This window comes from Homarus americanus, unplaced genomic scaffold (assembly GCF_018991925.1).
Source record: "Homarus americanus isolate GMGI-L3 unplaced genomic scaffold, GMGI_Hamer_2.0 scaffold32929, whole genome shotgun sequence".
In the NCBI taxonomy this organism is placed as follows: Eukaryota; Metazoa; Arthropoda; class Malacostraca; order Decapoda; family Nephropidae; genus Homarus; species Homarus americanus.
This window is the reverse complement of record NW_024737097.1, coordinates 20415248-20439797: the sequence shown is the minus strand read 5'-3', so window position 1 is coordinate 20439797 and position 24550 is coordinate 20415248. Positions and strand designations below refer to the sequence as shown.

At 37.0% G+C, this 24550-nt stretch overlaps 1 protein-coding gene across 3 annotated transcripts in view; it reads left to right on the top strand.

The window, feature by feature from the left end:
- The first annotated feature begins 706 nt into the window (after positions 1-706).
- Positions 707-24550, top strand: part of LOC121873307 (leucine-rich repeat and WD repeat-containing protein 1-like) — a 53307-nt gene continuing 29463 nt past the window's right edge. The window contains exons 1-4 of one of the 3 annotated variants that reach the window (XM_042376811.1): positions 707-857; positions 10554-10640; positions 14074-14229; positions 15363-15505. In XM_042376811.1, coding sequence (XP_042232745.1) covers positions 10575-10640; positions 14074-14229; positions 15363-15505 — 365 coding nt within the window. In that variant the 5' untranslated portion in view covers positions 707-857; positions 10554-10574. Of the gene's footprint in view, positions 858-1109; positions 1221-5258; positions 5321-10553; positions 10641-14073; positions 14230-15362; positions 15506-24550 lie in introns of those variants that run through there. The other 2 variants (XM_042376809.1, XM_042376810.1) reach the window with 2 other exon arrangements.

The window sequence follows — 24550 nt, the reverse complement described above, 5'->3', positions numbered from 1 at the left end:
TATGGTAGATTGTTCCAAGAGTTTACAACCCTCACCCCTAACAAGTTTGCCCTCACAGTTTTCTGGACTTGCGGCTTCTTCAATCTTATGCTGTGACCCCTTGTGGGGCGAGCGTTCGCCAGCTCTGATTGCTTGTCCCATTTTTTTTCACTCCTTTTTCTTTTACTTTTATCCTCTTCACCACAGCAGTCACTGTTATCACTATGGACTGTCTAGCTAAAGGCACAATACTGTACTTCACTCTCTGATCAGCCTTTGGATGGTCAGTCACAGCCATATACGCATTTCATCAAAAATTTTATGGATAAATCTTGTCATATGGCATTGATTTTGTGGTTGTGTACCTCCCGGCCAGGCCTATTCCTCTGCTTTACCAATGTTAAAAAAACGTAAATTCCAAGAGGGGACGTGCACTGCCCCCAAGGACGCAAATAAGCCCCATCTTAACCGTAGTTCAAACTTAAGGAAAGGATTAACATTTGTTGTCATTTACAATAATTTATGTATGCCCTCTGCGTCATAAATGTAGAATGATACAATGCTTCACAATCGGAATGTAATGAAAAACTTACTTGATTAAACCTAAATTAGACACATTTTTAAAAGTGAACGAGACGCACAAATATGAGCCAAGAATCCCCACCCAAAAAGATGCCCCTGATCATTATTAAGTGTCGTAAAATAATTTGAGTTTCCCGCGTTAGTTACGAAAGAGGCGGGAATTGGTAATTTGGTATTTAGGATGGGAGTTTGTCAACACCGAGCTGCACGGAAGTAGACAAGCATAATCAGCAGCTGTAGTATATACTCGCTTCTCTTTTCTTTCTTATTTCCTCCTACTCTTCATGCTTTAACAGGTAAGGAAACTATTTGTGTTTGGAATTTGAAAGGAAGGGGTTGAGTAGATAGGTAACGTAGGCCTTAAGAAAATTGTCAATTTTGTGGTTTCCTTGGGGAAATTTGCGCATTGCTTAAGCCATTAAACTCTTGTGAATGATAAATGATTGTATAAGTTGACGACAAATTGTCGCAATATTTTACAATGCATCATTAAAACAAAAAGATGTAATATATAATGGAAAAGATGTTAACTTATTTGTTAGAAGATGTTGAGGCTGGTGGGCAAACACAACATGCTTGGACCAGCTGATCTGTGACTCGCATGGCAGGCTTGTACCACGTTTAAGACCCTCTCAGGAATGGAAGAAGTTAAATACGATGTGAGCAAGTAGAGTAGTTTCCTGTTTCCATTCTATTTCCGTTTAATTATTATATTTGAGATGTTATGCAAGCTCGTTTATATGTGTAGTAACTATTTTACCGTGACTGGCTAAGTTCCTACTAACGCTGTTTTATCATGAGTGGTTAAGTACTATCTGTTTAATATGACGGGGTCCACCTCCCGGCTAGGAAGTTAGGTAAGGTTAGGTAGGTTTCTATTACTTTAGGTAAATTTATAGTAGTGCACCGTTCTTTCTTTGGGTATTAGAAATGTTTTTCCTGTGTTTTTTGATGAGTTTGGAACGAATTTGACATTCATTTCCGCTGGAAATCACTCGTTTATGAGATAACACCCCCCCCCCCACTATCAATCTTAAGGGAAGATGTTGGGAAGTGAGTTTTTGGGTGGAGGAAATCACAGAAACAGGTGATTTCCAATGGAGAACAAAGCCAATATACTCCAAAAGTCGTAAAAAACACAGGAAAAAAAATCATATTTCTAATACCGAAAGAAATATAACCTAACTTAACCTACCCCTTTTTCTGTGTAAAAAAACCCACAGAAAATCACCAAAAGAACAACCTAACCTAGGCTCCGACTTATTACCCAAATGTAGCCGCAATGAAGTCAAATAATGGTCCTACATGAATAAATCGGACTGCCAATCACTTCTCGACTAGTATTTGTTGTCACAAAGTAAAAAAAAATTGGAAAACTTAATTTAATCTGAGTTAATAGATCGCGTGCATGTACCGAGGGAGCGAGTAATTACCCAAATGTACCCGCAATGAAGTCAAATGATGGTCCTACATGAATAAATCGGACTGCCAATCACTTCTCGACTAGTATTTAGTGTCACGAAGTCACAAAAAATTGGTAAATTTAATTTAATCCGAGTTAATAGATCGAGTGCATGTACCTAACCTAACCTCGACTAGTATTTGGTGTCACGAAGTCACAAAAAATTCGTAAACTTAATTTAATCCGAGTTAATAGATCGAGTGCATGTACCTAACCTTACCTAACCTAACCTAACCTAACCTAACCTAACCTAACCTAACCTCGACTAGTATTTGGTGTCACGAAGTCACAAAAAATTGGTAAACTTAATTTAATCTGAGTTATTAGATCGAGTGCATGTACCTAACCTAACCCAACTCAGATTAAATTAAGTTTACCAATTTTTTGTGACTTTGACACCAAATAATAATCGAGAAGTGATTCACAGCCCGATTTATGCTTGTAGGACCATCATTTGACTTCATTGCGACTACATTTGGGTAATTACTCGCTCCCTCGGTACAAGCACGCGTTCTATTAACTCGGTTTAAATTAAGTTTTCCAATTTTTTGTGACTGACACCAAATACTAGTCGAGAAGTGGTTGGCAGTCCGATTAATTCATGTAGGACCATTATTTGACTTCATTGCGGCTACATTTGGGTACATTTGGGTAATTAGTCGGATCGCCTAACCTAACCTAACCTAATTTAATCAGGGGGGTTCCACCTACCTGGACCCCCCTTGTTCATACCCCCATGTCGTACCTTAATTTGAAGAAGAATCTGGCTCATCTGGGTCGTGAATGTTTAAATCGATGATTTGAAGTGGTGCTCGTGGGAGTCGGTCACTTTGAGGAGGGTACAGACGAGCTGCTTGAATGCAAAACCTGTGCAGCCAGTTGTGTTTATTGTTTCTAACAAACAGATAACGTGCTAGATACTGTTCAAAATACTCCGCTTGAATTCCAGGCCGTTTCACATATTTTTTAAATCTAACCAGACTCTTTCAATGTTTTGTGTGTGAATTTCAGGATTTTCCAGAACATTATTTTCAGAATGATTAATCATAAAGTGAGTGTAACCATGGTCTTTGAGACTACAATAAGAGCTTCTCTGCCCGACGTAACCAAGGAATGGGTGACTTGTGACATACAAACTATAGTAATATTTGAAAAATAACATCTCGGTTATCCTTAATTTTCGACGAAATTATCGTAGAAGAAAAATGGGTAAATGTTTACGAAACCGTTATCACTAAAAGTTGTTTGTTGATTTTCTTAGTTTTTTCAATTTTTTTTTTTTTTTGATGATTTTAAGTATATTAAAAGAAATGACAACTTTCTAGTATAATTTTAAGTATTTTATATATATTTTTTATTTATTCTATCTTGCTTCACAATTTTCCTCCCGGCGCCATTTTTGTTGTTTACCTCGCTGAATACCTCTTCAAGAGACGTTTCCTAAATGATGGTGAACTCTTCCACGAATTTTTCTTCACCATTGCTGATGTATATCAACATAAATATTAAGGTAAGTTGTTTAACACATAAATTAGCACGTTAATACATAGAACATAATAAAACCTGACCTAACATACCCAAGCTATGGGTATGTTAGGTCAGGTTCTATTAGGTTCTATGTATTGTCATTTCCATTTCTGAGTTTAATATCATGCTAATAGTGTGTACAAAATTTTTTAACCAAATCCCACATTTCCTTCTGGTGATAACGTTTTTGTAAACCTTTACCGAAAAATGTCCTGGAATTGTCTAAATATTCGAAAAACATATTTCTAGCACCTAGAGATAAAACGGTGCAATAATATAAAAAGACCTTAGGTTCTAATGATAAGTTTCCATGCACAATAGAAATATAGTTAGGCATGTTTACAGCTACACAACGATTGACTCGTGGCAAAATAAGTGCCAAATGCCGCCAGTCACGGTCAAATATAGTAATTGCATTGTTCGCTGGTAATGGACGATTAGCCAATCAGAGGGCACTCACTGTAAAATAGCATTAGTAGGAACTTACCGGTCACAACCAAATACCCACTGCTTTTTATATGCTTGACAGTTCATATTTTGAAGTTGGTGTTGTATTATTGACGGACACAGATATTTCACTTAAATTTTGTAGCAAGTAAGCCACCACCTGCTTGATTTGTAGCTTTAGCAAATGAAATCAAACTATCCTTGAACTAAGTCTTGAGTTGGTACATACTTTTAAAAAGTAAGTTGACTGTGGTGCCAGGTTACAGAAACACACTTGTGATCTGCAGTCTACTTTAATAATCACTAATTCTTCACAAAACTGTTCACAGGGTATGTCTTTACCAGTGGACTTCTCACTTTGAATACTGTATATACAGGCGGCACACTACCAGTATACAATTCTTTAGTCTTTTCACTACTGTATATCACTAAAAAAAATTCCACAATACGTGAACAACAATTATCTGTAGCTGTTACTAGGCTTGTACTTCACATTCTGAACAGAAACAGGGGACTACTTCTCCCAGACACCTCGCTGCTGCTGTTTTTACATATCAGGTGCCCAGAGCATCCTAGCACTATCCAGGCATTGCAGGTCAGAATGAGATATGCCCGGAAGGTTCTAGAATGATCTAGGCTTACTATACATAAATCATAAAAAAAAAATGATGCAATACTGCGCATTCTAGAAAATTCTTGCTTAGGTAATACATCAATTTATACAGTACAAGAAAATCTCCCCCAAACTTGCCAAAATAACTACTGCTTGGAATAGAAAATAATCAGAACACCTAGTTCTCAAAATTATAATATGGTATTTGTACTAAATTATGCCTCGACATAATTTTGTAAGTGTACAGGTGCTCCCCGACTTAGGACGGGGATAGGGACCCAAATCCAAGTCGTAAGTCCGATTGGTCGTAAGTCCGACATAGATAAAAAAAAAAAAAATACATTGTTAAAAAAAAAAATTTCAAAATTTATTTATAAAAATCTACAATGAAATACAGTACAGTAAAAGTAATAAATAATGAGGAATGGATACAGTGTGATAGCACTAACCCTTAATGTAGTCAGCTGAATGCACACGGGGCCCCCATAATTTTCTAATTATACATGGAGACTATATTAACTGGAAGAAGCAAAGGAGACAGGGCTGGGTGGGTCATCAATGTCACTTTCTTCAGACAGGTTTATGGACTGTGGAAACTTGCTGGTTGAAGGTATTGGATCATCTTGAGGGAGTGAAGAGGCAGCACTGGTGGGGCGTGAGGAGACAGCACTGGGGACTTCTTAAAATAGATGTCCAATTTAGACTGCACAGTTTGTTTTTTTCTTTTCATTATAAATTTCTCTGTAGCAAGCAAGTGCATCTTGGATCATTCTGTCAACTTTGGCATAACGCTCATAATTTTGATCCATGCCATCAAACATTTGCATTGCTTTATTAATTGTAGCAAATGCCTCTGCCATTTGTTTCACTGAAAACTTTTTGGGGGGTGCAGGTTCTTCTTCTACATTTTGTCTCTCTTCTTCCTCTGTAATTTTCTGTGCATCTAGTTCAATAAAATCCTCGTTACTGAGCTCTTCTGCTACACTTTTAACCAACTGTTCAACATCTTCATTATCAATTTCTAACTGAAGCTGTTTACCTAACTCCACTACAGTGACCCCTCGGTTAACGAACTCAATCCGTTCCAGAAGGTCGTTCGTTAACCGAAAAGTTTGTTAACCGAAACCATTGTTTCAATGGGTTTTTGGGTAATTGGTTCCAGCTCACCGAAAATTTCCTAAATTCAACAAAAATGGTAGAAAAGTTCACTTACTTTGAGGTGTGTATGTAGAAGGCTCCTGGATGAAGATGATGATGATGGGAATTACAATGGGGGTGGAGGAGAAGGAAGAAGAGAAGGCATTGGGGTGGAAGAGAAGTCACCCCATGGCACCATTTCACCCATAAAATTTTAGTTCTCTTGGTGTATTTCAAGATTATTTTCTTTAAATCAACACTGTACTGCATTATATATTGTCAGTATGTAAAATATATTTCAAAATGACCAATAATTTGCTTGGAAACACAGAAAAAAGCGTTTAGTTGAAGAGAGTCTCAAGCAAGATGTTACCTCCAGTGAAAACAGAGAGACTAATGCCTGTTTGCTGTGTTAAGAGGCTGGATGCTGCGCTTTAAAACTAGTCACTTTACCTTCAATTATGTTCAATAATTGTTAAAATGACTAAAAAATTGAATATTAAACTTTTAAAATTATTGAATAGTATAAACTTCTTGATATTTACTAAAATAGTTAGGAATTTAAGCCCTAGAACCGATTAATGTATTGGCGGACTGATACTAAAGCTGGTTGCCCGGCCAGTGCAAGCGAAAACATGTTGAGGTCGGTTCGTAAGAAATTCGTTAACCGAATTTTTGTTCGTTAACCGAATTGAAGATCCTTATGGAAGGCAGTTCGTTAACCGAAATTTCGTTAACCGAGGCGTTCGTTAAACGAGGGGTCACTGTATCTTGTTACTAATATCCGAAATAACTTCAGTTTCATTAAATCCTCTAAAACTGTCCACATATCTTTTCAGGACTTTCTTCCATATTCCATTCATGCAATGTTTTGTAACCTGATCCCATGCTGCACTAATGTTCTTTATACATGACAAAACGTTGTACTCCTTCCAAAACTCTCTGAGCGTTTTCTCACCTTCAGCAGCACCAACAGCCTGAGCGAAGGTTGTACGTAAATAATACGCTTTATAGGCAGCAATAACACCTTGATCCATGGGTTGGATGACAGAGGTAGTGTTAGGGGGAATGTACACTACCTTAACGTCAGAGTGCATGTTGTCCAGGTGTGGTGGGTGTCCTGGAACATTATCCAAAATCAGCAAAATCTTGAATGGAATCCATTGTTGCAGACAATACTCCTTGGCTAGTGGAATGAAGCAAGATGAACCAATCCTCAAACAGTGCTAAGGTCATACTTTTTACTTTTATCCTCTTCGCCACTGATAGGCTTTCTTATTACTGCGATAAAACACTGGCAGTGTGTGCTTGCTGACATGTTTAAAAGCCCTCGGGTTCTCTGAATGATAGATCATGAAGGGCTTTAGCTTGAAACCAGCAACATTCCCCCCAACAGAAGTGTAATTCTGTCCTTGAATGCCTTTAATCCTGGCATTGTTTTCGCCTCTTTGTGGATATATGTCCGCTCAGGCATGCGCTTCCACAATAATCCAGTCTCATCCACATTGAATATTTGCTCAGGCAAATAATTCCCCTCCACAATCACTTCATCTAACTCCTCCTTAAAAGCTTCGGCAGCACCAACATCAGCACTAGCTGTCTCTCCACTCACCTTAACATTGCGTAGACTAGCGCTTTTTAAGTCTATCAAACCTCCCATGACTTCCTGTAAAGGTTAGATCACATTCATCTCCTGCCTGCTCCTTCAGGCTTTGGAACAGGCTTCTTGCTTTAGCCTGTATGGTTAGAAGGCTAAAGGGTACACGCTTCTGTATCTGGTCTTCTATCCATGTCACCAATAATTTTTCCATATCGTGAATAGGACCTTGTCTTTTCTTCGAAATTATAGTTCCCTTTATAGGTGTTGTTCCTTTCACTACATCACGAATACGTTCCTTGTCCTTCAGAATAATGGATATGGTCGAGTGCGAGAAACCTAGGTCGCGTGAGAGTGTTGCTACTGTTTTACCATTCTCATGCTGCATTATTATCTTCATTTTCATCTCAAAAGTAATTGCCTGTCTCCTTTTCTTTGGAGCACCACCAGCACTCTCACTTGTACACTTTCCAGTCATTATAAAGTCAATTAAATATGATAATAACGAAAGTTCACAGCGCGATCAGTATAGGATACGATAGCCAAACACTAACTAAGCGCTGTACTGAGTGAGTGTAACCACGCGGTGACCCAAGCCACGCCACGCTCTCGCCCGGGACGAAAACGTTTCGGTATAGAAAATGCGCGCGTCATTTGAAGATATTTTTGGTCACGGCTGCCGCAGTCATATGTCCCGACGGTCGTAAGGTCAGAACAGGTCGTAAGTTCCGATGGACGTAAGTTGAGGCAGTCGTAAGTCAGGGACTACCTGTAATTTATTTCTCTCCATCGAAAGTGAGTCCCATACACACCCGGATAATCTTCAATACATAACGCACATTGCTCGGCAGCTGTGGCCTTGTGATGGCTGAGTAAGTTACCACTGATTCATGTAATGAAACTGTAAAAATTGTGGGAAAATCTTTTCAGTACTGTAATGTAACAAATAAAGGAAATACAATGGTCCTTCGATTAACGAACGGTCCAATTAACGAAATTTCGATTGACGAATTAGCTCCCATAAGGATTTTCAATTCCATTAACAACAAAACTTTGATTAACGAAAGCCTTACGAGAAACATGCTTTGCTGTGCGCATCAGCTGATTGGCTAGTATGCCAATACAGTAATTGGTTCTATGTTTACATTCGTTTCCAGTGGAGTAAATATCACGAAAGTTGCGCTCTTGAATATTTTTGCATTTTTTATATTAAAATTATTGGTCATTCTAATTTAGTTAACATTGAAAATATATACAGTACAGGGAACAGTTTTTGTGTGCTAATCAGCTGATAGAATCACCCACCAATGCTTCTCAGTTTAACTTTGTTTACAGTGGAGTGAACATCCAATTTGTTGGTCTCTTGAATATTTTTGCATTTTTACATAAAAATTATTGGTCATTCTGAAATTTAGTTCACATATTGATAATATACAGTGCAGAAATTATTATGAAACATGAAGAAGGCATTAGAACCAATGCACTCTGTAAAGAATATGGCATGTCATCATCGACTGCCTTTACAATCAGCCGTTTGATATGTAAACAAAGCTGCCGGGAATACGACATACACACCTCAAAGTAAGTTAAACATAGTATTCTATTGTTTTTTATTTATTATTATACAGTCGTTCGTTAACCGAAACCATTGTTTCAAAGGGATTTTGGGTAATTGGTTTCAGCTCACCGAAAACTAGTTCCCTGTACTTCAATTATGTTAAACAATTGTTAAAATGACTAAAAACTTTAATATAAGACTTGGAAAATTATTGAATAGTACAACCTTCTTGATATTTACTCAAATGTTAACGAATTTAAACCCTAAAACTGATTACTGTATTGGCGGACTAATACTACAGCTGGTGAGCAGGCGAAAGCATGTTGGGAAAAATTTGTAAGGAATTCGTTAACCGAATTGAATATTCTTATGGAGGGTAATTCGTGAACTGAAATTTCGTTCACCGAGGCGTTCGTTAACCGAGGGATCACAGTACCATAATACACCTGTACTACTACAGATACTACTACTACTACAACTGCTACTACTACTACTACTACTACTACTACTACTACTACTAATAATAATAATAATAATAATAATAATAATATTTGCTATGTAATTTAATAATAATTATAACATTTACTGCACAATATATTGCAATGTAATAATAATAACATTCACTGCTCAGCATAATGTGCAGTAATAAAAAATAACTTTCTCAGCACATGTATAAGGAGAGGATGCTGCTGCTGCCACTACTATATTTGTGTGTAACAAGAAAATAATATTACAAAAATTCCAGATTCAACTACAGGATTAATTATAATTAAAATTTTTTTTAAAGAATAAATGAGGCGTTGCATGGAGAAACTAGCACAAGCACCATTCTCAATTTTTGTCAGGAAATGCATTCAAAGTTTGCAACATTCGGAATTTGATAACACAGAAGGTATTCTAGCTAGAATGTTGCAGTTTGTTTTAAATGAAGCTGAATGTTTGTAAATTATGCAAATAATTTTTTGAAACGATACTGTTAACTTCCCCTAACATTTGATGCGATGAGATGTGGACCAGAGTTGGGTTTTTGTCTATGGACATTCAACCATATAGTCAATGGCGTTTTTGCATTTTATCCATCACCGCATGAAAATAGGGTGTTTGAAGAACCATTTGCAGGATAAACATGATTGTGCCCTGGGTGGTGATTGTGCTAGTTTCTCCAGGCAATGCCTCAAATTATTATCATTCAATACAAGTTGCTGCTGCTGTTTCTCAGTGAGTGGAATATTAACTTAGTAAGTTACAATAATTGGCTAAAAATAATTATGTTCAGTACACCAAAAAATTTCATTACAAATATGTTTTGTAGCATTTTTTTAAGACTTAGCGATTTTACGATTTTAGGGAAAATGTGATCCGGTTAACGAAGGTTTTATCAGGAAAGGAACCATTTCAAAAGTTGGGGACTGCCTGTATTGTAACCTGTTAAACTTGATGCACAGTTTATGTCCATATAAATTTATATTCCTTTTTAAAGGGCGTGAATGTCACAAGAGCTACTGTACTGTATTGTCTATGGATTCCCTGGGTATCATTCTCTAGACTTGTCTTGGTATTACACAAATCATATGATCCAGTTTTGGTTATATAATGGGATTTCAGGATTAAGCTTTCATTTCTGTTTTGTTAACACAATATTTTTCAACAGAATAAATCAACTTCAGACATCATGTCTGAGAAATCAAAATCCAGGACTGGTGGACCAGCTGCCAAGAGGGTGAAGGCTGGTGGCAGAGTGAGTACAGTACAGTACAGTATATAATTGTATTCTGTAATCAAAGTTAAAAATTCTCAAATTATTGTTTAAAAACATGGGTGTTTCTCCAATGTCAGTATTAGATGACTTCGACTTGGAGTGTATACATTACCACCAATGCTGAATAATTTTTCACTTTCCACTGATGAAGGTGGAGAAGAAAGATACACTTGTTTGCAATGAGACTTACTGTTGCAAGTACTGTATGAGCTTATTAGTTTTCCACCAATCTAAAGGATTTCCATCACGTGCTTGCAATTGTAATGTCTGGTATCTCATTTCAGCTCTGACAGTTGAAGGTGTGACACAATGTTTTTTATTCTTAGAAGAACTCCTTGGAATTAAATATGGTTCTATAGATCACTATCACCCTCTATCTCTAAGCATTTATCAAAATCAAAGTCACTAAAGTCATCAATTTGCACAAGACTCTAGGATCTGCACTTCAGTTTCACTGGAATGCTCACTGGTACGCTCACAGTTTTCCTCTTGTATAGCTTCCTTTATTTTCTAAAGACAGCTGACCATCACTCTCTGTAGTTAACTTCATATATTTTAGATGTTTTATCACCTTCAGTTTGATGCAGGGTTTCCTTTTATCTTGGATCAAGATATGTTACCAGTATTGGATTGTTGTCATCAAGACATCTATGAAATCTGTTCTCCAATAATGCCTTGATATTGCCAAATCCAGAAAACTGAGCATCTGCTGATGCTTTAGTTGTGAACCTTTGAACTAAATTGATATGAGGAATCATCTCGGAAATAGTGCTGCATGGAAAATTATCACTAGAGAGCTTCCCAATCATGGAGGTTGTGGGCATCAAGGCAGTAGTTTCAGTGGTAGTTTTTGTTCAAATATGCTCTCCTAACATGAAATATACACTGTTCCAATGAGTGGAGATATATTGTACACTGAACAAAGATAGAATGTGTTTAATGACCTAAAATATTTTAATACTGTATATGTTAGAGAGAAAATACAACTGCTAGTTGCATTCCAGAACAGTTCACTCGCAGTAAGATCTACCATAGGTGTAACAATAGAAATGGATAGTTTTGGACTGTAAGAGACAAAGATAAAAATAATAAACTTAAAGTATCTGCAGTATTGGCTGGAAATTGGCCAATACTGTACCTGTAATCGCTCATAGGAGCGATTTTGGTTTGTGCAGGACAATAAGACCCTTGTCGTTGATGCGATGAGTATAATTCGGTCAAAAACCTGTTGAATACAATTAACATATAACAACTGCTGGTACATCAGGACACAGTTTGAATAATACGATCAATATACAGTGCATAATTACACTTATTAAAGTTATTTAGAGTTCTCAGAGGATTCAACAGTTCACAATCACACTCACGTTTTGGGGTCTAGGGTTAGACCAACGAGAACATATATAGTGTCCTACAGGAAGATGTTGGCTGACGAAAATCAAGATGTTGCCTTTACAGTAGAAGGCGATAGACTGTCCCTCAGGCAGTCACACAGCTGCTACCAGCTCCATCTTGCTTAGTAAGCTATTCTGAGTTGTAGACAGTTTCTTCACCTAACATGTGACCGGCGTTGTGGGTGGCGATAACACTCCCCCTGTTGGGCTTCGCACGAAATCACGGCCCACGAAATAATGTAATTGGTGATGAAAAATTAGAGCCTGCAGTATTTCACATATTATATCATGATCCACTGTATCAAAGGTGTTTTTGTATGTAATATTACCATCCTTGTGATAATGCCCTCCCAGTGAAATTTGCCTCTTCCCATTTTGATATTTTTAGGCATAAATCTCCCCTGTTTATATTTTCCAGAAAGAAACTCACTTATAAAACTGCTAAAAAGTTGCATTAAGTAACTTAAATGGACTTACTTTATTAATATATGCAACATAAAGTTTTGAGAAGATTTTCTCCCAGTGAAATTTGCCTCTATCCATTGGAATATTTCTAGGCAAGAACGTCACTAGTTTATATTTTCCTGACAGAAACTCACTTATAAAACTGCTAAAAAGTTTAATAAATTACTGTAAATGTGCTTACCAGATTAGTGCTAGCATTAGTAAGATGGGATGACTCCAGCAGCTTGCCTTTGGCAATAACAAATTGACAGGCAGCACATCTTTTACGAAAGTCGTAATATGACAGGGAACACAGCTTTTGCACTGTCATAATATGGGCCGTAAAACCAATAATGTAAAAAAAAATACATTTGTAAAATTACCAATACGTGTTTCTTTGTACATTAATCGTGTTGACAATAAATATTTAATAAAACTAACAAAATAATTATGAGGAGGGTGACGAAAAGCAGCTCATAGCTAACTCTTCAAAGTTAGGTGCAATTAGTTCGTTTTCATGCCACCACACTCTTTCGTGCGCTGCACTAAAAGGTTCTTCGCATTTAAAAATACGGCTTTCGACATGAAGATATTCTTCAAGGGAAGATGTTGTTTAATAATATGGCCGTTAATGTTTAGTTACACTTATATTTAATATACACTTAAATCTGGCTGATGTTGCAAAAAGTACTCTGCTTCATCCCAAACTCCTTACAGATAATATCAAGGAGTCCCCAGCATCGATTCTGTCATGTATCTTCAGTTTTTCTTCAAATGGTAGAGTTCTGAGCACCATTCCTTTTCTCCCAGTGGTCCTCAGTGGTGTTGGTTTGCCTTTACTTGCTTTAGAATATATAACAATACACTAGGGAAGTAATTAATATGAACAAAACACAGTGCTTGCAGTGGAGTGGGGGTTACGGCAACAAACATGCGGGAACTGATGTCTCGCCCAACTACTGTCCTACACGACCCCTCCTCCCTTCCAAGTCAAAGCTCATCTAACTTACTGAGGTTTCCAACTTATGGAAAACCAACTTAGAGGGTCTTAAAGTACAGTAGGAGGTATATTAATTCATTCTAGAATCAGAGGTGTAAAAATCCACTTGTGCACATGCTACTGGTGAGCAGAAATCACACTGGGTGGGTTAAAATTAAGTTTCCAGCTGTCTGGATGATGATCAGTTTTGGCATCTCTCAAATGACCAAAAGTTTTCCAACCAGGAACTTAACTCCCACTAATACATGGTTTCTGGTTTCTACCATGCACTGTTTTTCATTCAATAAATTTAAATCCAGGAATATAACCCCTTTGTATATTGGGGATACCTGTATAGTATTAATTGTTACTTAAGTTCATGTACTTTGTGTTTAATGTGCCACAGGCCAACTAGGATAGGTAGAATGCACTAATTGGCACAGTTGCAATTTAATGGCATTTTCAATTATTTACCTTTTTCAATTTTGTCCTAACTGTGATAGACCCATGTGGGTGAGACTTCAAATTTCTACTGTACTCTGTACAGTATATCTTTAATTACAGGATCTGCTTTTTATGTCTTCAATATCAACAGGGAGTGCCACTTCGGAAAATTGAATACAAATTTGACGCCAGTTATCGGTTCGGTGAACGCCCAGTTGAGAAAGTTGACGACCCTTCGGATTTTCATCCACAGTACTTTCTGCGGACACACTCCAAGAACAATGACCCAGCTGATGTACAGACACAGGTAAGGGAGGACTGTCATTGGTCTTGTCTAAGTAATTGTTCCTCTACACAGGGTAACAGGATTATTGGTCTCGCATTTAGTTTGTTTGTCTGCTCAGATATGAAAAATAGTCCCCAAATTAGGTAACCTGAGTTTGATGAGACTTTCAACTGGCAGGGCTAGAATTATGAAAATATCACAGGAGATACGGTGCAGAGCCTGTCAATTCAAAGTTGCAGCCTCACTGTCATCATCTTCCTTAGTATGAACAGCCTTTGCCTTCTGGTCATCAGCTTCACAGTGTTGCAGTACCCAGGTTTATATGTATGGTCTAGGGTTGAATAGCTTCAATGGTTGTCCCACACATTTAATGAACATGAAGGAAGACAGAGTTACCACCCTCAGAGATACTCTCAGATAGTTCATGATTATGCATTGCATTTATACTTAGCTCACATTTGACTTTGACACAGCTATTGTAGAAACTACATTAATGACTTCCATTAGCCTCTTTGGAGGTTTATTATCCAAACCTTAAGTCTGGCATATGTTGATTGGGAACAAAGCCATAATGACAGCTTCTGAAAAATCCAAATTGAAGGTCTCGCACGGGACTAAGATTCTCCATGTCATAAGTCAATTGGCAAATAGCAGGCCATGAGGAAGGATGTAGTAAGCTGAAAAGAATATATTAACTTTTAAGGGGCCCCACTGGGCACATGCTGCCACCACTCAAGGTGGGTAGAGCGTGCTCAGAGGACAACAATTGAAGCATAAATGTTTGTATTTCTTTTTTAGTTTCTGACATTATTTTCCATTATATTTCATTTTTTAAATGTGTATTTCTTCACAATGATTGCTCTACAATACTATTTTACAAACAAAGTTGAATCTAACTCCACAGAAATATGAGTGATTATCATGAAGAAGCAGGTAGCATCTGTGCACTGTAAATCCTTAGGACACACTGATGCTTGCAGGCCCACCAAAATGTTAAAAAAAAATTTTGAATTGTAGTGCAGTTCTATATATTGTAGTGTTGGATAATATTTTACATATGGTACCATTCACACTATCTGAGAATTAGTTTATATTGTGTATGTGTACCTATTATCTCTGTATGTTTTAATATTATGGGTCTTTACAATCCCTAGATATGGCAGTGTTCGTTTGAACCAAACCCAGAGAAGGCTCACTCCATGACCAATGTGGTGGCAACATGTGGTGGCTCATCTGTGTGTTTCATCAACGTGGATGATGGTGAAGTGGTGCTCAAGTATAATCGTAGCACAAAAATGTAAGTGAGATTTAACTTACAAATTTGTATACGCTATAGGTTGTGTGAAAATGGAAATACAAATACACTTGAATACTTTCTTCATCAAATACCTATGTTATATTTCAGTATTATAAGTTAACCCATTGTGTACAGGGTCGTCTCTGAGCTGAATAAAATCGTCAGGAATTAGTCGAATAAAATATTGAAAGTGTCATCCCTGTATTGAGGGGGGTTAAGGAGCCTTCACACGAGGCTAGCTGGGGTAGGAAGTGGTGTAGTTATTAAGAAGTGGCACGATTGGCTGCCTCTTTAACTAAGGATGGTTGTTTAAAATCTGGTGCAAAGATGGCTGGACACTTTTCTAAAGCTTGTAAAGCTCCTTGTAACATCATTGGTAAGTAATTTGTTATGTTCCTTTGGTATTATTGCAGAAGAGGAATTATTTGTTTGTTTTACCTTGCATAAGCCCAGTCCAGCTGTACACTACATGTTTATGATTAACAAAATGCTCCAGTTGCCAATATAGTGGTCCCTTGATTAACGAACGGTTCAATTAACAAAATTTTGGTTAACGAATTAGCTCCCATAAGGATTTTTAGTTCCATTAACGAACAAAACCTCGATTACCAACATCCTTATGAGAAACACTCTTTGTTTTGTGCATCAGCTGATCGGCTAGTCCGCCAATACAGTACGGTAATTGTTTCTATGTTTACATTTGTTTCCCGTGGAGTAAATATCAAGAAAGTTGTGCTCTTGAATATTTTTGCATTATTTATATTAAAATTATTGGTCATTCTGAAATTTAGTTAACATATTGATAATATATATTGTACAGTACAGGGAACAGTTTTTCTGTGCTCTTCAGCTGATCGAATCACCCGCCAACGCTTCTCAGTTTAACTTTGTTTACAGTGGAGTGAACATTGAGTTTGTTGGTCTGTTGAATATTTTTGCATTTTTACATTAAAATTATTGGTCATTCTGAAATTTAGTTAATATATTGATAATATACAGTGCAGAAATTATTATGAAACATGAAGAAGGCATTAGAACCAATGCACTCTGTAAAGAATATGGCATATCATCGACTGCCTTTACAATCAGCTGTTTGATATGTAAACAAAGCCGCCGGGAATTCGACATACACACCTTGAAGTAAGTTAAAATACAGTATTCTATTGTTTGTATTTTTATTATTATTATACAGTATACTGTACAGTACAGTACTGTATTTAATTGATATTAAATGTTTTGTTAATTCTATTACCGGTATACAGTACTTTGTATGTATACTTTTTCTGTGAGTTGGAACCAATTACCCAATATCCCATTGAAATAATAGATTCAGTTAACAAAATTTTCGGTAAACAACCGACTCTGTGAAACCAATTGTGTTCGTTAATCGAGGGACCACTGTACAGCTCCTCCCCGACTTACGACGGGGTTAGGGACCCAAATCCAGGTTGTAAGTCGAAAATGCAAAAATAATACATAGAAAATCTAAAATGGGTGTCTCTCTTCCTTTTCAGCTCCACCAAACTCTCACTTTTAAACTGGCCAGCCATTTTAAAGGAAATTACAAACGAAAATTTTGTCAGTACACAGCGCGATCACTAATGTTGGGACTCGAAATTACGTAATTTGAAAATTTTTTGGTACGATTGGGGCGGTCGTATGTCCAGGTGGTCGTAAGTCGAGGAGTACCTGTATGTAGTTTATAGATTTGTATTTAAATATCTTAAAATCTTATGGGTTTGTACAGAAAATATAAATACATTAAGTTCTCGCTTAACGTCGGGGTTAAGTTCCTGAAAAGGTGCTGTTATACAAAACAACATTAAGCGGATAAATTTTCCCCATAAGAAATACGTAGATAAAATATGGAAAGTTACGTTCCCGAGCCTCCCTTTACCCCATGAAAAACATTACATATAGAGAATATCATCGACATTTCTATTGAAAATAGTATACCCTGTACAGAAAAGCCTCCGATAACAACGGTTCGACCAACAACTTTTCTAATTTAAAACCCTAGTTAATTTAGGGTGAAGTAAAAATTTTTTTTTTTTTTTAGCTCATAAAATTCATACAAATTACTCGGCCAGAATATAATTTACATTGCTGGAATTCTTACAATATGATGATCATTTTGAATATAAACATCATGGATTTTGCATTAGACGTACAAATTTTAGATCTACTATAATGTAATAATTTGGCTTACACAAAGCAAATATTTTATCGTTTGTGTAAAATATATGAAGTTTACATTAAAAATATTTTCTGACCTGCAAGGAATCTAGAAATGTCAATTATATTATCCTAACTTTAGTCTGGGTTATTATTTATTACTAAAAATGTAAATACAGTATTACCCCGCCTAACGCGGTTTCACTTTACGCGTTTTATCATATACGGGGTGCCTCGCCAGAGCTGAACTTTCACTTAACACGGATTTTTTCCACATATACGCGGTGAGTGTCCGGCTCGAGACGCTATTTTTAGATTTGCCCCACACGCCACCCTGCCTTACTGCCTGTTTTAGCTCATAAAATTCATACAAATTACCCGGCCAGAATATAATTTACATTGCTGGAATTCTTATAATTTGGTTATCATTTTGAATATAAACATCATATATTTTGCATTAGACATACAAATTATAGATAAAATGTTTTATCTAGTAAATATGTTATCTTTTGTGCAAAATATATGACATTTATATTCAAAATATTCCTGGTCTTACAAGGAATCCAGCAATGTCAATTATATTATCCTAACTTTAGTTTGAGGTATTATTTATTAAAATTTAGTGGTTTTCCCACACATCTCCTTGGGACGGGGGGTGGGGGGGAGGGAGGGACCGACCGACCATCTGTTACCCCGTGAAGAATATTTTTTTTTTTTATTAACTGAAGATATTTGTTTTAGCTCATAAAATTCATACAAATTACCCGGTCAGAATATAATTTACATTGCTGGAATTCTTATAATTTGATGATCATTTTGAATATAAACATCATATATTTTGCATTAGACATACAAATTTTAGATAAAATGTTTTCTCTAGTAAATATGTTATCTTTTGTGCAAAATATATGACATTTATATTCAAAATATTCCTGGTCTTACAAGGAATCCAGCAATGTCAATTATATTATCCTAACTTTAATCTGAGGTATTATTTAATACAAAATGTTAAAATTTATTTTTTTCACCCACTCTTCTCTTGAAGGGAGGATTGGTGGGAGGTGGGGGGGAGGGTTGGGACTGACCGCGCGGTTGGAAGAGGGGGGGAGGCAAGGTGGGGTACTTTGATTGACAGATAGTGTCGTGAAGAATATTTTTTTTTTATTATCTGAAGATATTTGTTTTAGCTCATAAAATTCATACAAATTACTCGGCCAGAATATAATTTACATTGCTGGAATTCTTACAATATGATGATCATTTTGAATATAAACAACATGGATTTTACATTAGACATACAAATTTTAGATCTATTGTAATAATTTGGTTTACACAAAGCAAATATTTTATCTTTTGTGCAAAATATATGAAGTTTACATTCAAAATATTCCCTGACCTGCAAGGAATCCAGAAATGTCAATTATATTATCCTAACTTTAGTCTGAGGTATTATTTATTACTAAACGTTAAAATCTAGTAGTTTCACCCAAACACTTCTCAGAGAGGTAGGAGCTAGTGAGCTGGGAAGAGGGGGGGGTGGGGATTTGAGTTCATTATTTAAATGGACATTAACCTGGCGACTGTATTTCTCTTAAATATTAATTGTGTGAGCATACCATCATAAAATTTAGATGTTATTTTTACTACAACATAGGTATTGTGTCGGAAAAAGTGGAGTTTGGGGGTCGGGCCAGTCTCAATTGGAATTAATCCCATATCTTCTGTTGTTCACTTTACGTGGTTTTCACTTTCTGCGGTACCCTGTGGGTTCAATTGACCGCAAATTGGGGTACTACTGTATAAAAAAATATTAATGTAAAAAAAAAGAAGAGTGCCTTGCTAATGTGTGATAAACAACAGTTGGAGCCTGGTGGGCCTTTTGCTTTCACGCATCTGGAACAGGAACTGAAGAAAAACTTTCTCAGGTTTCTTACAGCATTTTTGCATCCCTATTCAACACGAGCAAGAGAGCAAGTGATGGTAGTGTTGTTTCAAAAGTTAATAGAAACTGTCTAAGCTTAGCTGAGAAACTAGATATGAAAAAGGTGAGAGGCCTCTGGATATTATATGTAGCAAGCAATGAACATATTTTCTGAAGTGGATCTATTAACAGAACAAAGCATTAAAATTTAAATAAATGCAAGTGACTTCTACATAAAGATGTATAATGAGAAAAGAAAGCAGCTGTGCAAGGTTCTTTCGACAGCTTTATTATTTGAAGGCCTAAACCATCAACTTCAGCTACACCATCAAATTCAGCATCATAAGCTGCTTCCACTTCAGGTTCAGTAACAGTTTCAGCAACAGCTTTATGGAAAGCTACATCTTCAGCCAGAGATGAACCTGATGACTTTGTCATCTGACTAAAAAGTCGCACAATGTTCATTGGCTGTCCTTATGTTTTAGACTTTACCACCATTGGTGAATAGAATTTTAGTTTTACATTCGTAAATATTATTTAAAACATATATGAACAGTAAATAAGTGTTGCTTTCATATTCATATGTAGAGAAATAACGATATGTTTTCACACGTGTGTACTTACTGTTCATACTTTGGCGTTCCCAATCGTTTCGCCTTATTTCTTTACCATTAGTGGTTAGCTACTCTTAGTGTTCCATTTATTAACATTAAATAGCATTACTTAAAACATATACAGTACAGGTATTAAATTTTTTATATTAAGTTCACTACAGCTACAACCATGGTCTTATTTTCTTCAGTTTCTTATGTAGAACCATCGTTTTAATATTCTACGTATTATTAATGAATTGCATTGTTCATTTCACATATATAAACATTAATTCAATCTAATACATACTCAGTAATAAACAATACAGTGGTCCCTCGGTTAACGGGCACAATCCGTTCTAGAAGGTTGCTCGTTAACCGAAACCATTGTTTCAATGGGTTTTTGGGTAATTGGTTCCAGCTCACCGAAAATTGCCTAAATTCAACAAAAAATTTAGAAAAGTACACTTACTTTGAGGTGTGTATGTAGAAGGCTCCTGGATGGTGATGATGGTGGGAATTAGAATGGGGGTGGAGGAGATGGGAGAAGAGAAGGCATTGGGGTGGAAGAGAAGTCACCCAGTCCACATCGTCCTTCCTGTTTGGAGGGATATAGTCACCCTGGAACCTGATGCCTTACTCTGCACTTGCAGGGGGGTATTTTTCCTTCAGTTGTTGTAATGTCTCTCTCTTTATTGGCAAAACTTCACCGGAAGATTCATCTGTGAGAGATCTTACCGCCGAGAACACTTTTACCTCACGCATCTTGTTACTAAATTTTCTGGCAACATCCTCAGTGTTTTGCTTTCCATCTCCTATGAATTTTAGTCTCTCCTGCAGTGTATTTGCTTCACATAGATCATCAAGGGCCCATGTCTGCCACCTTGTCAATCTTCTCTTCATTGTTGCCACATTTCTTTGCACTTAGACCTTGCATGTTTCTTCTTCTTTAAGTCGTCATCTTCTTATTCAAGTCATCATCTTCTTGTTCAAGTTGTCGTCGTCTTCTTGAAGTCTTCTACTTTTTCAAGTCTTCTTTTTCAAGTTTTCTTACTTTTTCAAGTCTTTTACTTCTTCAAGTCTTCTACTTTTTCAAGTCTTCTACTTTTTCAAGTCTTCTACTTTTTCAAGTCTTCTACTTTTTCAAGTCTTTTTTTCTTTTTCTTCTTTGCAGTCACCTGGAAGCGAGTATGACGATCATCCAGATGTGATACAATGATATGAGTTATTAAGGATGTCACCTTCATTCGTGAGCTCTGAGGTAACTGGAGAAGCTGATCAGGATTGGCAGGGTCGTCCACAGATATGGCATGTGTGGAGGGGTACATCCAGTGCAGAAGTTGTGGCGGCAGCGTCTCCGGCGTTGGCTCTTATCTGCCTCGGTATGCAGTCGGGCTAACTCAAAAGTATTGACACCTTCTTGTGTGGTGCTCCTCCAAGCGTTACGGTGTGAAGTAATTGTCTCCCAGGTTAGGGGGCCGATTTGGCACTTTTTTCTGTTTTGTCTTAAGACTATCCTTATACCCTTTCAGTTGCCTGCCAGCGTTCGGTCTACTATAATCTATGCAGGTAACATGGCCAGTCAGACGTAGTTGTTCATGGATAAAATGGTAGCCTTGATGCTCCTACAGTTGGTGTCGGTGAGAATACTGGCATTTGTTCTCTTGTCTACCCAGCAAACTCGTAGGATGGAACGTAGACTACATTGGTGAATGTTTTTAAGTGCCTTGAGGTGTTTCCTGTATGTGGCCCATGTATTGCTGCCATATTGCAGGGTGGGGAGGACCACTGCTGGATGTATGTGCAACTTTGTAGACAATTTCAGCTCCCTACAGTTGAAGACACAGGTACAGAGTTTGCCAAAGGCTTCAGATGCACACTGATTACATGTTGAATCTCTTCATTGATGTCTGCTGTGGTGGACAGGCGGGAACCGAGATACTGAAAGTGGGTAACGTTAGTGAGGGTAATACCGTTAGCCTGGATGGATGGCAGAGGTGTCACTGAACCAGGGGCAGGCTGAAAGAGAATCTGAATCTTACGTACATTCGCCTTAAGTCTGAAGTGTGCAAATGCATCTTACCCTACAGGATCTGCTGTAGGTCACGTTCAGGGTGTGCGACAAAGGTGAGGTCATATGCATACTGCGCAACACACATCAGACATGGAGACATATACAGTAGTACCCCGCTTAACGCGGTCAATTGAACCCACAGGGTACCGTGTTAAGTGAAAGCCGCATTAAGTGAACAACAGAACATATGGGATTAATTCCATTAGAGACTGGCCGGACCCCCAAACTCTACTTTTTCCGACACAATACCTATGTTCTAGTAAAAATAACATCTTAATTTTATGATGGTACATGCACACAATTAATACTTAAGAGAAATAGAGAAATACAGTCGCCAATTTAATGTCCATTCAAATAATGGACTCAACTCCCTCCCCCTCTTCTCACACTACACTCCTGGCTCTTCCCTCTCTGAGAAATTTTTGGGGGAAAACCACTAAATTTTAATAAATAGTACCTCAAACTAAAGTTAGGATAATATAATTGACATTGCTGGATTCCTTGTAAGACCAGGAATATTTTGAATATAAATGTCATATATTTTGCACAAGAGATAACATATTTACTCAGAGTAAACATAATATCTAAAATTTGTATGTCTAATGCAAAATCTATGATGTTTATATTCAAAATGATCATCAAATTGTAAGAATTCCAGCAATGTAAATTATATTCTGGCCGGGTAATTTGTATGAATTTTATGAGCTAAAACAAATATCTTCAGTTAATAAAAAAAAAATATTCTTCACGACACTATCTGTCAATCAAAGTACCCCACCTTGCCTCCCCCCTCTTCCAACCGCCAGGTGGTCGGTCCGTCCCCCCCACCAATCCTCCCTTCAAGAGATGTTGGGTGAAAAAACTAAATTTTCACATTTAGTATTAAATAATACCTCAGATTAAAGTTAGGATAATATAATTGACATTGCTGGATTCCTTGTAAGACCAGGAATATTTTGAATATAAATGTCATATATTTTGCACAAAAGATAACATATTTACTCAGAGTAAACATATCTAAAATTTGTATGTCTAATGCAAAATCTATGATGTTTATATTCAAAATGATCATCAAATTGTAAGAATTCCAGCAATGTAAATTATATTCTGACCGGGTAATTTGTATGAATTTTATGAGCTAAAACAAATATCTTCAGTTAATAAAAAAAAAAATATATTCTTCACACCGTAACAGATGGTCGGTCGGTACCTCCCTCCCTACCAGATGTGTGGAAAAACCAGAATATTTACCTTTTTAGTAATAAATAATACCTCCAACTAAAGTTAGGATAATATAATTGACATTGCTGGATTCCTTGTACGACCAGGAATATTTTGAATACAAGTGTCATATATTTTGCACAAAAAATAACATATTTACTCAGAGTAAACATTATATCTAAAATTTGTATGTCTAATGCAAAATCTATGATGTTTATATTCAAAATGATCATCATATTGTAAGAATTCCAGCAATGTAAATTATATTCTGGCCGGGTAATTTGTATGAATTTTATGAGCTAAAACAGGCAGGCAGGCAGGCAGGTGGGTGGGGCGAATCTAAAAATAGCGTCTCGAGCCGGACACTCTGCGCGTATACGTGGAAAAAACCCGTGTTAAGTGAAAGTTCGGCTCTGGCGAGGCACCCCGTATACGTGAAATCGCGCTAAGCGAAACCGCGTTAAGCGGGGTATTACTGTATAACACACACACCAAACACAGCACACTGTCTTCTGAAACTCAATAATTCTGACACAGGCCTGGTGTCGATGGATCAAAGTCGGGATTGTTTGGCACCAAATCTCTCTCATCACTAAACAGAAGCAAAATTTGAATTGTGTTAGTGTATAGTTGTCACCTGTGGTGAATCAAGCTCACTAATTTAGGAACTAGCAGAGCCACTTTCCTGGGGCATAGCCATTGTTTGTGTTAGTGTGTCATCTGGTGTAGAGCGGCGCTGCAAATATTCCTCCCCTCCTCCTTCTCCTCCTCTGAGGAGTTACTTACTGTATATCTTCATCTTTTGGTTCCCACTCCCATCACCAATAACATTTACAATCCTACTCAACCTGTAATAAATTTCTTCAGTAGAAATGCTTTTCTTTATTCTATATTTTTCCCCGGGATTGTCCGGGCTCTGAAGAAAGTTGTAATACTGTTGCGCTATCTCCACTACGCTTGCTGCTGGCTCCCACAAGGGGAGAAAAAGGAGCATAAGTTGTATCTCCTTCCTCCATGACAATTTGTATAACATGAGACATACTGTACAGTGATTGGTTGAGCTA